Raw genomic sequence first — 14,773 nt, forward strand, 5'->3', positions numbered from 1 at the left:
GAACTGTTGAGATTATGACTAAATATACTCTATCTTGATGTTTCCCAATTTAGTAAACTTACAATTAAACCATGTCTTGGAGCATGCTTAAGCTAATACAGTCGTAACATTAGAAAACTAATCTGGCTATTTGCATAGTGTGATTGTATCTCGTTAACTTTACAATGCTTTCAAATTTTGGTAGCTTTTATAAAACAAGCACTTTCCCTATCATTGCATGATATACAATCGTTACAACGAAAATCTACACGTGTGAATGTCGGTATGAATGACATAGCGACGACATACTTACATGAAAGGACTGAGATTTCAAGTCTTGCAAAGCCAATCTTGAATAGCAAGCCGCAGGGCGTGGTTGGGAGTGAGATGCAAGTGACTCAATTTCAAATTGGTCATCGGAGAAGTTTCGCGACAATTTTGTAACCATCCACGCAAAGCTTCACCTTCGTAAGTGAAGCCATCAGCTGCCAATTGAGGGTCATGCATTATTTCCTGAAAACGACGAACAATGTGCGTCAGCCATTAAGTTGAAAGTTGTTTGACACCCTAGCTCTTATATTATATTCAAGTTAAAAGCTTGGAGCTTTTTGGTGCAAAAGTTACAATTGAGTAGCTTAGTCCTGAGTCTAAATCATTGATCTCAATGTTTCTTGTGATAAGTTCCTAAGGCATGTCAAACAAAATTTCGGTTTTAAGGCCTCACGGCACCTTCATGAATTAATAAACAGAAAATCAATTGAATCCGAGGATTAATTGAATTAGGAACATTAGCAAACGAGGGTAATTAGTATAACTCACCTGAAGGATCGGACACAAGAAAAAAGATGGCACTGGTCGCTCTTCCGAGGCATGCAACTGCTCCAATTCCCTCACTAAAGCTGGTGTCATCTCTGGTCTTTCCCTACTATTCAATTCACAGCATTGCAAACCAAGATCCACCAATCGCGTTGCCACAGATATAGGCCATTCTCCAGCGGAAGAATCCAGGATTGATGCCAACTTTCCACCTAAAACTGCCTTGCGCACCTCACCAGCTATGCCAACTGGCGGCCGTCTGGTGACTAACTGCAGAATGATCAGCCCAAAGGAATAAATATCAGACTTGGGCGTCAGGACTCCGATTCTCTGTACCTCTGGATCTGTGTAAGGAAAAGCACCCTTTGGCTCAGCCCCCCGGCGGAAACTTCGTGTGTAAAGATTGTCTTCAGTTACCAGCCTGCAAATCCCGAAATCACAGATCTTGCATCTGAGTTCAGAATCTAGTAGTATGTTTTGCGGCTTCAAATCACCATGGACAATCTTCTCAGGTTTAGATGAGTGCAAGAAGCAAAGGGCACTAGAGATTTCAGCAATTATCCGTGTTCGGGTCTTCCATGTCATTGGAGATATATTGCTTTTCCTAAAAAGATGGTCTTGCAGGCTCCCGTTTGATAAGTACTCGTATACAAGCGACCATGCTTCTGGACACACACCAAGCAAGGTCACAAGATGATGATGCTGTAATTTTCCAAGAACTTGCACCTGCAAGCAAAGCACAGAGAAAAACAAATATGAGCATCTTTTGAAGTGCCGTTGACATTAATCACTGTATCAGCTTGACATATAATTGAGAGAGAGACCTCTTGCTGAAACTCGGCTTGTTCTTGCATGTTATGTGGATGCAACTTCCTTATGGCAACAGTTCTGCCCAGCATTTCCCCCTTATAAACACAACCATATCCCCCCTGCCCGATTTTAAAGCTCTCAGAAAAATTGCATGTTGCAGTCTGCAAATCTGACAATGAGAATTCCGCTAACTTGGGCAGTTCTTCAACAAACCCAATGAGCCCATTGCAGTTTGCGGCTCCAGCTTGTCGATGATTTCTCCACCGCTCAATCCAGCGAAGGCCTTCCATCTTCTGTCTTTGAATACTCTGTTTTTCCTGCCAAAGAGTTGCAATCGAAGCCTGAATTTGCTTCACTTCCCCAGAAGCTTCATCAACCCTTCGACTTGCTTCCTGTGCTCGGATGTCTAGAAGGGCAATATTTCTCATGACCCTCCTTATCTCACCACTAATTTCTTCCTTCTCTTCCAAGAGTTTTTGTTCTTCCTCAATCGTGGTTCTCAGGGCATCCTCAGCCTCTTTTCTAAGTTTAACTTCTCGGGCACGGGCTAACTCAAATGCCTTGACCTGAAACGGAGAAAAACAATTGTGAGTTAGGAGTAACTCACCAGATTCATGAATAAATTATTTCATTACAACATAGTTTTTAAGATCATTAGATATGTCGTTATAACCCACATATAAAATGTTTTCAAATATCTTCTTTGCCAAGAAATTCTTAATCAGCAATTTGTGCTTACTAATCTTCTGAAAGTATTGAGAAGTTCCCTTCAATGCGTAACAAAAATTTATTTTTATGTTCACACTCATAGTCATAAACCTGAAAGTACTCAAGAAGTTCCCTTCATTGGATCAAACAAATTTATTTCGAGCGTGACACTCTTGAAATGGATCATGTACCGTAACTTCTAGGAATCACAAACCAAAATGTTAGTCCTTAAGAGGCAACATCAACTCGCAGTTACCTTGTTGATAGCATTCATAGCTTCTGATTCTAAACTTTTGCACTTCGATAGCTCTGCAAATGCCTTGTCCCTTGAGGTCTCAGCTTCTGTTGTAGCTTCCGTAAGCATACGATATAAGCTCTGTTCCTCAATGGTTAAATCAGAATCTGAAGACGTCCTTCCCTCAGCAGAAATATATCCAGAACCAGAGCTAGTACTTGTACTAGTTGAAGTATGAATATTGTAGGGTAAGCACGTATCTGTAGGACAAGCTAAAGTTGGCGATGCTTCGCGGAGGTTCGTATTCTCTCTATTTTCAAACGATCTAGACCTCAAACTTTCTGCAGATGCAACCTGCAGTTGCCTACATGAGGTTGGAAAACTTTGGCCTTCTGAAGCATCTCTCGTCCAGACATGTTTCCCTTTGTTGATAAACCATATTTCACAGAACAATGGAGCACATTTGGCTGCGTAATTTGCCTTGTTGGAGCTCTTTTTCACCTTCAGCCAACTATATTACAATATTAGAAAGACAACTCAGCTACTATGCAATATTAATAAAAATATAACGAATTATGTATTTGCAAAAGATAAAGCATTCAAGTTTCACGAGAACAAAACCATGAAAACATAAATTTCATTGCCTAACCGAGAAAGAAAACTTCAGAAAATAAAACTTCACAACTACATTTCATTTTGTTTATTGCTTAGTCAATTTACTTGCTCCCCCAGGGTGTGTTCAACTCCTACTTAGTGGAGTAGGAGTTGACCCATGGACCACTCCCTCGGTAAGAACCGGTCTTGAGAGTTTGGGAGCACAAGGTGAATTCTTAAATACGTCCCTTAATAGCTAATACATAAAACTTGACAGAATAATAATTCAATATGTGTACAGAAAAACAAAAAACGAAACAAAAGTACTCACAAGACAAAGTTTTTGGATATATGTACATCTTAAGTCAACAAAAAACACTTGAGCCCCACATGTCCACAGTTATTTATACTTGGCATTTTGTATTAAAGCACTTGAAACAAGGTTACGCATTGGGGTTTAAGTAAACATAGTTTTATTTTCTTTTCTAAGATATGCATTCATGGTTGGACTGAAGTCAGGGCTTTAGCTGAGGGTGAATATTTATAGGCCTCATTTGCCTACCCTAAGGGAGGAGGGACGACCACTGGACCATAGCATAATCAGTTCCCAAATACAGGTTTACCAATGTTTGAGGAAGCTCTTCGATATCCCCTTTTTTTTATTGCAGTACAAATAAGCTGGACAGCCAAGTTCGTGTCTGAGTGATTCGCAATTTTATGCAGACCACAGTATACGACCTAATTGTGCTTTTATAGAAGTAGGTTAACTTTCATAAGCAAAGATTAGACTTCAAGTGGAAACTTATCCAATTTATGCACCACTTACTTTTCTGGTACAGCTCCCATAACAAGCTTCCTAACAACATTTTTGTTGACCAACTCTACAATTCCTTTCTGAATTTCATCAGCTTCAACCATATCAATGCTTGCTTTAACCTGTAAAGTAAATCGTTACACTACTATACTTCTTTTGAATAATTTATTTATGCACGATATATGCAATTTCAAATCAGTTATCATGCAATTATCACTTTAAGAAGGATGGTGCTATTCACACACCCAATTTTACCTCCAACACACCCTTGTTAATTTTTGGCCATTGATCTTCAATTCGTTCGATCCGACTGCCAGAAATTGAAAGGGGTGTGTGAGAAGTAAAAAAGGGTGTGTGGATAGCACTACCCTTCAAGAAATGTGGAATTTGCCTCTTAGTTTTTCAGAAAAATTTAACATCGAAGCTGAACTATCAAGGCATACTGTTTTCAGCACCGATGGAGCAAAAAAAAATATGTAAAGCAACAAAAACTTTGTTCATGAAGCAAAAAACTAGAGAGCTGAATAAGTGAACTAAAAGGTTTTGCCAAATATGAAGAACATCAAATGAGGGCAACTATGTTCAATTCTTCCCTAACGAACTGCGTAACTTTATACATGCTATGAAAGTAAACACAAAACGTAAAGATTGATTTAAGAAATCAAAAAAGAAAAACAAAGCAAACACCTTTGCTATAGAGCAAGCCCTCAAATAATTTTGCAACAGCTTCATTTTCCGCTCCTTCTCCTCCTTCCTGAAAGCCGACACCACCTCGGCATTTGCCTGACTTGCGGGCAGTTTTCCTACTGCACAATCGATGTAATCATGATTTATATACAATTTCAAACAAATCAAAGAAGAAGTAAAGAAGAATAAGAAGAAGAAAAAGGTCTCAGATCACTTAGCAGACGCCTGAAATAAGAACTGAAAATGGTAGATCATAAGAACCCCTTTCTTTTCTGGGATGCAAAATGGAGGGCAGCAGACAGAAGATGATTGACTTTCCATTCATAACACATATATTCATAACATTTTTGAAGTACAATTCCTCAAAAACCATACAAGTAAAATAATTTCAACGAGAAACTCATAGAATCAAGAAATATTAGAAGCTTTTCGCCATAAGTGAATAACTTGGAACCATTTTACCCAAGAGAGAGAAGCTTACAGAGAGTTGGAATGTGCTGAGAAGGCTTATGAACATGAAGAAGACAAATTTCTTTACACCCAAAGTGCTTGAAAGTCCAACGAAGCAAGCTCAGAGCTTTCTCCACAGACTTCCCAACCGCCACGTGCACCTTGTCACCACCACCACCGTCTTCTTCAAAAATCTCAGGCGACTGAGTGGAGGAAGTCGCCGGCCGGTCAAACCCACGTCGGAAACTCACCGGAGAAGGGAACCCAGAAAGGGATACAGCCACCGAGCCATGGTGCGGGTGCGAAGGATGTACGAGCTCCATGGAAATGAAAGGGTGAGGTGGACGCAGCTCTGCCGGTGGTGGCGGAGTTGGGGTCTGAGGTTTGCGGGTGTTGGTTCTGTTGGGAAGCAAGTGGGAGGGGCGCATGTGGGGATTGGAATTGATGATTACAGGAGTGAGAATTCGTGGAATTTGTATGGATTTGTTGGAGTTCTTTGTTTCCAATGGAGGCTTGACCATTGGTGCTGACTTGATAGTGACACTCGAAAATGTTGACGGTGGAGGGAGGAATTAGATTTTAATTTTTCTTCTGTTTTCGGTCAAGATTGTTTAAAAATAAAAACACAAGAAAAAAAAACATGAGGGCATCTTCATGGCATCTTTTTTATTCTTTTGAATTTTTGGAGTTAAACTCACTTTCGGGGATTGCGACCCTTGTCCTGATCATTGTAGTATGTGTGTCGCCCAAGGCAAAACGAATATGATGACTTGACGTCATAAAACCTCTATATTCATAATCTTATGATCAAATCAGTTTTACTATATGAAGAGGTTATTACTTAACAGTTTGGAGTTAAACTCACCTTCGAGGGATTGCGACCCTTGTCCTGACCATTGTAGTATGTATGTCGCCCATGGCATAACGGATATGATGACTTGACGTCATAAAACCTCTATATTCATAATCTTATGATCAAATCAGTTTTACTATATGAAGAGGTTATTACTTAACAGAAGTGTAGCTACTAATATTACTTTTGCGACGTAATTATTCTCAATGAAAATTATATGAATTCAAACAAACTACATTATTAGTTGAATAAATTAATTTTCAAGATGTGATGGCTAAGGCACGTATATATTTAGTACTCTCTTTAATGCAGTTTAAATAGATCAATGTTAAAGGAATATTGTCCAAAAACAAAACAAAGATAAATAACAAATCAAATGAAATTAGGAGGCATTATTTATGATTCAAAATAATCATTTTACACCGCTAGTAAAAAGATATCAGAAAAACGAAAATACAAGATGACTAATTTAAAGTGTGAATAAGAATTTTTTAAAAGGAACCCAAATTTTTGTAAGAAAATATTGCACAATTCAATTGTTTTTGTGCATTTTCTCATGCAATGAGACCGTTTCGTGGAAACACCTTACACGAAAAAGTTAAAACATGGACTTACACTTTCTTCCCTCTTCTCTCTTTTTAGTAAAAGACTACAAGTTGCCAAGTTTGAAGGAAATAACATCGTCCATATGAGGTTTCTGGAAAATGTAAAGGGTGTTGATAAACACTTTGTTTTTCGTTTTTATTTTTTTATTTTTATTAAGAAAATTAAAAACTAAAATTTTATTTTTTAACTGCTTTCAATTTTTCAGTTTTATTCAAAAAAGTGAAAAATATTTTCTTAAGTTTTCAAATTTTGGCGTCTTAGTTTTCATTTTTTTTAAATTAAAAATAATTACCAAACAAGTTTTTATTTAAAACAATGAATTTAAAATCTAAAAACTGAAACCGAAATAGTTATCCAACAGTGGATTAGATTTCACGTTATCGTCTTTCTTCATCTTATGATCCCTAGTCTTCTTTAGTTTCCTTTTGATTTATGATTTGCAACCTGAAAAGTTTGAAATGGGGATGTTGCAATTGTCGTCACACATGAAAATCCAAGTAGTTGCTTAATTTCCCATGTGCTAGTATTAGTCAATTATAGTGTTTGGAAGTTATAACAAAGAAAACGACTCATTCCTTGATACTTATTTCCTAATTTTTTTTGAAATGTTTTCTAATAAGTTAAATCTGTATTGCAGTCGTTGGAGCATTTAGTCTTTCAATGTACCAGAGAACACAAATCGGTAAATTACGTGTCATGATATAAGTAGAGAAATATTAAAATATATATTCAAATATGAGACATATCAAACTTATCGTTTAATAATTTTATAACACGTGATGTATCACCTTGTATTTCAGATACAAAAAAATTTGTCTAGCCGTAAAAGGCAAAGCAATTGTCAATATCATACGATTCATTTCTTTCTAAATTTCTTATGAGTGAGACTTTTAAGGTTACCTAACCATTTTCATGGACTGAAAATGCTTTACATGCATAATATTTAAAGGGTTATAACGGCTAATATCTCAAGGCACCAAAGTAAAACCAATGGCCCACCTTCTTAAGTCTCTTATTTTGTGCGTGAATGTCGCTAATTATTTTGAAAACTGGATTTTTCATGAAGGTTTAAAATGATTATTGGTATGAACACATTTGATCAACGGTAGTGATTAATCACGTTTCTTTTTCTTTCATATATTTTGAGATTAATCAAACTAATCAATAATTCCAAAAGGATTTTTGCCAGATGAAGTTAGGTAATGACCAATGACCACGTCATTTCTACGGTGCATCCCTTATAAAAGGCATGAGATCACTCTTGTATTTTGATATCAGCAGATTCCGCGCTAGTAAGTTGCTTTAGTAAGAGAGCTCTACCAAAATGTCTCTACTTTGACAAGGGCAACCCCACATGCCAATTAACAAGCTCCAACGAGTGATGAACCACCACAGGACGGCTCAATGGCGGAGAACGAATCATAGGGTTGTATTCTATATGGTACGTTTTGAGTTTGATTGTTGACGGTGGTAAATCACACAATGATGACCAAGAGGAGACTGAAATGCCTCTGTGAGTCTTCTGACTTTTGAAATGATAGACTACTATGAATAACTGATATAACAGAAATGCCACATGACATTATTCTAATGGTTGAGTTTGTTAATATAGTTAGAAGGGTATCATTGTAATTGGGAGATATGACTATATAAGGGATTGTATAGCTATCATTTTCTTTAAGTTCAATTGTATACATACATTTTCTCTAATCAATTAATACAATATCTTGTCTCTCTACCAATTCTTTCTCTTCCTCTGTACCAATTTCATCTTTTGCAATGTAGTTAATAGAAACTACCAGCTAGTCTCCTTTTTAAGAAAAAATAAAAAACCTAGTGACACACTGTAAGCACAACATGCATAAACAACGGGATGCTTCCCGCTCGCGCATGAGCAACTAACTGAAGCACAATTCATAACTTAAGTCCAACCCGTATCACCAACTAGGGTTTGAAGTCACGTCAAGGCGAGCACATTCTTAAGGAAATATTGAGATCAAATGAAAGCAAAAGAAACATTTACATCAAACTTAGGAGGCCCTTGAGAAAAATAGAGAAATATTAATTTATTAAATAAACAGAGAGGCCCTTAAAAATTTGACGGAAAATTAGATTTTCACTCAGAAAGGAGGTGGGAGGAACAAGAATTTATAAATGGCAGAGGTTTTAGCATCGAACGAACACTGTTCAACGGTTAATACAGAAAATAACAGCTAAAGAGTTCAACTCTCCGCCATAACCTCCGCGTCTCGTAGTTCATTGTTTCAACCAACACTGGACACAGAAAGTTGAGAGAGACAACGGTAGAGTAAAAACTTGCGAGCTGCAATTGCTATTCCGAAACCAGGCAAGACATCACGCTTCTAGTGCTCCCATCACACATTAGAAACACTTCCTGTGTACGATTGATGGGCCAGATTCGTCGTACTCTGCCTTGGCGATCCACATCTGAGTTCCAAGTATAAACAATAACACTCCATTACACAAGAAAATGAAGAAATCGCTATTTGGTTTTGGGAGAGAGAGATCGGGGAAAACAGCATATCATATGATTTGTTAATGCGAGCAGGGTTAACCAAAATATTGAACAAAAGGGTGGCTTTCGCGATGATAAAGATAATCCACATTTCTAAGATGACATGCCAAGTGATATGTAATCATAATCGGTGTCACGTATAGTAAATTTACATACCTGCTGGAAAGTGCTAAGAGATGCAAGGATGGATCCACCAATCCAGACACTGTACTTCCTCTCGGGTGGAGCAACAACCTTGATTTTCATGCTGCTAGGTGCCAAAGCTGTGATTTCCTTGCTCATTCTGTCAGCAATGCCAGGGAACATGGTAGAACCACCACTAAGGACAATGTTTCCATACAAATCCTTCCTAATATCGACATCACACTTCATGATAGAGTTGTATGTCGTCTCATGAATGCCTGCAGCTTCCATTCCAATCATGGATGGCTGGAAGAGTACTTCTGGGCAGCGGAAGCGCTCAGCACCAATAGTGATCACCTGCCCATCAGGCAACTCATAGCTCTTCTCAACAGAAGAACTTGTCTTGGAAGTTTCAAGCTCCTGCTCATAATCAAGGGCAATGTATGCAAGCTTCTCCTTCATATCCCTGACAATTTCTCGCTCAGCTGTGGTGGTGAAGGAATAGCCACGCTCGGTCAAAATTTTCATAAGGGCATCGGTGAGGTCACGACCTGCTAAGTCAAGACGGAGGATGGCATGGGGAAGAGCATATCCCTCATAAATGGGGACAGTGTGACTGACACCATCTCCAGAGTCGAGAACAATACCTGCACAGAAGTTCCAAAAAGGAAATTGTCTAAATGACATTGGAGATGCACATAATTATCATTCCGCAACTTTTAAAAATCACTTCTACTTTTCTTCTGAATGCTTCCAGAAAACAGTTGCACCTGCTATATATTACAATCACTTCAATAATGATCTCAAATCAATTTGCAAGCTAAGCTCTTCTAAAGGCTAACTAACAGCATCTCAGACGTATTGCATAATGTATTAGTTAGTTCAAGTCATTGAATCCACATCAACTCAAATCCACAACAGGCTGAAATTGTTCAAAATGCTTACCAGTTGTACGACCACTGGCATAGAGGGAGAGAACAGCCTGGATGGCAACATACATAGCAGGAGTGTTGAATGTCTCAAACATGATTTGGGTCATTTTCTCACGATTAGCCTTTGGGTTCAGAGGTGCTTCAGTGAGCAGAACTGGATGTTCTTCTGGGGCCACACGAAGTTCATTGTAGAAAGTGTGATGCCAAATCTTCTCCATATCATCCCAATTGCTCACAATACCATGCTCAATGGGGTATTTCAGAGTCAAGATACCTCGCTTCGACTGAGCCTCATCCCCAACATATGCATCCTTTTGACCCATTCCAACCATCACACCAGTGTGACGTGGGCGGCCGACAATGCTAGGAAAGACAGCCCTTGGAGCATCATCTCCAGCAAATCCAGCCTAAAATATGAGAATCCAACATAATCATGATCTATTAAATTGAGATTTCCATTGAGATAATGTCTGCCTTTACAAGATGAGCATTACAAAAGCTGAGAAGAATAAGATATAGCCAGCAAGATTTGGAGATAAAAACGTACCTTAACCATTCCTGTTCCATTGTCACAGACGAGTGGTTGAATATCCTCAGCGTCGGCCATTTTCTAATACCAGCTGTAGAGACGTATTAACTGCAAAACAGTAGGACATGATATGAACAATAGAGAAATAGAAAAACTAAAGACGAAACGCCCATCAATTTCATAAACATACACAGGCTCAAGGTGTATTCAACACAAATAGTAACACCATAACCATAAGGTGTACATTCATTCATTCAACATAATGATCACACCATAACCCAACGAAACACCCACCTTATACAGATTTCCCATCAATTATAAATTACAGCAAAAAGAATCAAAATTGCACAATCATTTACAGAACAAATCAAAATGAAGTATTGCAGGTATAAATATATGACCGGAAAACAAAGAACCACACCGAAGATTCAATCCGGATAACACTCCATTTCTGGTTATATGTTGATCAACTTGACTTATTCAAAAGGCAGTTATGAGTTAATACAAATGCTTGAATCTACGCGATTCATGAGGCTCCTTCATGTCATAGATATCCAAACCATCTCAAAACTCCATTGTTTCGCATTACAAAATCAAATCTTTCATTGAAACCAAATCTTCAACATTTAATCAAATCACAAACAAACCAGATACAATAAACAAAATCAGACAGTAATACTCCCATAATATCATTCAAAATCGAATAGCTACCGCACAAATGCAAAAGAAGCATCAAAATTTAAATTCCCGCAGATTCAGATCACAAATTCACAATGATCCTACATTCAACAAAAAAAAACTAACAAAATCTAGAACAAAAATGAAACGATCCTACATCCAAAACCGAATAATTCCACACGAAACTCGAGATCGGCAATGTCGAATTAGATTAACAGATCAGCATGCTCTGTTCGGTTGCAAGGAGAATGTCGAAATTTTCTCGGAAAATGAGGGGGGAAGAGAAACCTGACCTTGGATTTGGCGTGGACGGAGGAGCCCTCGGATCTCAACTGCGCGCCCTTGGGTTCAAAATTCAGACCTCAAACCCCACCTGAAATTCGCTTTTTAAATCCACAGCTCTCCCAGCGCTCACTCCTGGCCGTCCGATTGTTCAACTAGATTCGCGTTCGTGGCGACGCGTGCCCCTCTGATCTGGGGCTCCCGAAGCTACAGGCTGTTTCAAATGCTTTGTCAATCCAGGTGTCAGTGAGTTATGCTTTTTCCTGATACTTTGTTTTCTTGTATGGACCACATGTTGGGCCTTGGGCTTGTTTTATGGGCCTTTGGAAAATTAACCTAAATCTCAACTTGGACACAAGAAAGTCCAACGGCACAGTTACTGAAGCTTTTATTTGATAGACTCGGTTATAAATTTATAATTAATGTTCATTCTACACGATATTTCAACGATTTAAACCATTCAACTTTTAAGTTTTTATTTTCATGTCTCAACCCTTATGCGCTTTAGCCCTATCCATGCTGGAACTATGCACATCAATATTGACTACCACTACATTTGAGAATGGATCACAATTCACAAGCAAAGCCATTGACGTTACTAATGTTTCATCTCAAACAAGTTGGCTGACATCTCCATGTGTCTTCCTGGGGCTCGTTCCAAGCTAAATGCTTCTCCATCGGAATTGATTGAAATTAAACTAATTAAACTATAGGAATCATATTGTCAAAATTTAGTTAATTAATGGCGATCAAAGTCGAAAATGAACCAACTACTGATTGAATTTAGTTAATATTGTCAAAATTTAGCTAATTAATGCCTCACAAACTTTATAACTAGCTTAAGCAACATCAAACTCCACCCGCACTTTGCCCTTGAAAAGAAGAAACAAACATGATAAAGGAGAAAAAGGGTAATAAATAATTAATTCGGCAATATTTAAGCTCTCATGGTTTGGCGAAATCACTGTTGGATAATGTTGCCACATCAGTTAAGCCAAGTCAGCAAAGTTAGTTAGCCATGTCAGCAGGAGTTAGTTGGAGCCGTTGTTAGTTAGAAATGGTTGGATAATGTTGAGTCGTTGTTAGTTAGCCATGTTGGTTAGCTTAGCTTTAGTTTTCCATCTATAACATTGTAAAAGCTAGAGTGTAATTCATTCAAGTCATTCAAATACAATCTTGAAAGCTCTCTCTCTTAATTTCTTCTTCTTCCTGAGATTGTTCTTCTGCATTCTTTACTTTTTCTGCAACATTCAGTGTTGTTGTCATGGCATCACTCGCCGGAAGGTTCTCGGTGCCTGTTTTCCACTGTGCTTTCTAGGAATTCGATTGGTAATTGGTGATCTCCTGTTCATTGGGTTGCAATCACTTCTTTCATCATGTCATACCTTCTGTTTTCTTTAATGTGTTAGTGAAAAGTTTATGTGTAATTTGATATAACTCAAGGCCGATGCCAAGTTATATGTGTCGAGAATTGAGGAACAGAAGGCCAATGCCATTCCTCCGAGAGGTTTGATAAATTTTTGTTGGAAATCTGCAATCCTCAGAGGCCGAGGCCGAAGAGCAGTTCTTGAATTCAGTTGGGTTGGTTTGATTGATATCAATTGCAAAGTTTCTTCTGTGATTTCTTGTTTTCATTTCATTGAAAGTCTATTTCTTTGATATATCACCATGGCTGAATCTGTGAAAATCGAAGGATTACTAGAAATGCTTACTGTGAAACTTGAAGATGATAACTTTAATAAGTGGAGTTATCAATTTCAGTCAGTGCTCAGAGGTTACGATTTGTTTGAGTTCTTTACTGGGGAATCACCATGTCCACCCAAGTTTGTGACTAATACAAAATATGGAATCACAAAAGAACTCACAGCTGCATATCATTGGTTTGATGATACTATGGAGCATATCATTGGTTGCAAACTTGGCAAGAAGCATGGAGTTGTTTGCAAAAACGGTTTGCATTAATCAGTTGAAAACTGAGTTCCACACTGCACAATGGGCAGTGAATCTGTGGATAAATTCATGCTTAAACCGAAAGGAATCAAAGATCAGTTGGTGTCTATGGGGGGAAAAAGTCTCAGATAATGATTACATGATTGCAGATTTGTCTGGATTACCTACTGAATATGAGATGATCAAGACTGTGAATCTGCAAGAGACAATACTGTGCCATTGAAGGATTTTTGGGCACGAATACTTGGAGCAGAAGCCAGTATGGAATTAAGAATGCATTCTTTGAATAATTATATGGCAGCTATGTATGTACAAGGTGATATCAAGGTGAATATGATGGTAATCAAGGTGGATCAGGTTATGCAAGCTATGGAAATAGGCGATTTCAGCAAAGGGGTAATTTTTCTGGAAACAACAGGAAGTTCAATGGTGCGTCTAAATGTATCTATTTTTCATTTTTACCATTTTCACAACTCCGCAGATGATCCCTTAACCAAAATGAAAACAAATTATTAATAATACTCTTCAAATAGGAGTCCTGCTTTTCTAAAGTCCTCATTTTGAGAACCTACGAGGACTAAATGCATAGTAGCTACAAGATTGTATAATTTACATATAAAAGTTTAAAATATTTGACAACTTAATAAGAAAAACAAGAAAATGAATTTTCTAATGGTTTATGAATTTTAAGTTGTATTGTCTCCCTCTCTTTCCCATCCCCTCGTCACTTTTGCGCTAATTATTATTTTATTATTGTTGTATGTATATGTGACTGATGGGCCCCACAAATTTAAATACCGTATGTGGTTTCCCTCCAAAAAGAGCAAAGTTAGCGCAAATGACCACATAATACACTTATGGCCGGCCCAAATTAATTTCCGAGTTACAAAATATCAGTCACCATCACCACCAACCAACCAAATGAAAGGCTAAATGATCTGGACACAGGTAGAACAGGGTTAGTGTCATTTGAGATGAAATGACCAACAATATATGTATATATGAGAATATGTCCACAGAGGAACACAGTAAACAAAAACAAGGGAAAATGCCGTTTCAGTTGATGTTGAAGTTTTTGGATCATTCGGGAAATAGTATTCCACGTTCAGCGGAAAAAGAATCAAAGAAAAGACAAATGCAAATTTATAAGCATTCATATTTGCGCAGCAATGCAACAAAAAAAAAAAAAAA

General features: G+C 37.8%; 2 protein-coding genes across 2 annotated transcripts; both read right to left on the reverse strand.

Moving 5' to 3' along the window:
• Positions 1 to 25: 25 nt before the first annotated feature.
• Positions 26 to 5,556, reverse strand: LOC137716323 (U-box domain-containing protein 33-like). The gene is made up of 7 exons (XM_068455761.1): positions 5,125 to 5,556; positions 4,644 to 4,762; positions 3,969 to 4,078; positions 2,570 to 3,059; positions 1,620 to 2,171; positions 799 to 1,521; positions 26 to 492 (listed from the first exon to the last, which is right to left on the reverse strand). Exons 1-7 carry the CDS (start codon positions 5,519 to 5,521, stop codon positions 310 to 312), a joined length of 2,574 nt encoding a protein of 857 aa, XP_068311862.1. The 5' UTR covers positions 5,522 to 5,556; the 3' UTR covers positions 26 to 309.
• A 3,047-nt stretch (positions 5,557 to 8,603) lies between these two features.
• On the reverse strand, positions 8,604 to 11,775 carry LOC137715043 (actin-like). Its single transcript, XM_068454258.1, has 5 exons — positions 11,644 to 11,775; positions 10,691 to 10,780; positions 10,157 to 10,550; positions 9,245 to 9,858; positions 8,604 to 9,000 (listed from the first exon to the last, which is right to left on the reverse strand). The coding sequence occupies exons 2-5, from the start codon at positions 10,748 to 10,750 to the stop codon at positions 8,935 to 8,937; spliced, it is 1,134 nt and encodes a 377-aa protein (XP_068310359.1). The 5' UTR covers positions 10,751 to 10,780; positions 11,644 to 11,775; the 3' UTR covers positions 8,604 to 8,934.
• Positions 11,776 to 14,773: the final 2,998 nt, after the last annotated feature.

The sequence above is a fragment of the Pyrus communis genome, chromosome 14 (assembly GCF_963583255.1).
Source record: "Pyrus communis chromosome 14, drPyrComm1.1, whole genome shotgun sequence".
Lineage (NCBI taxonomy): Eukaryota > Viridiplantae > Streptophyta > Magnoliopsida > Rosales > Rosaceae > Pyrus > Pyrus communis.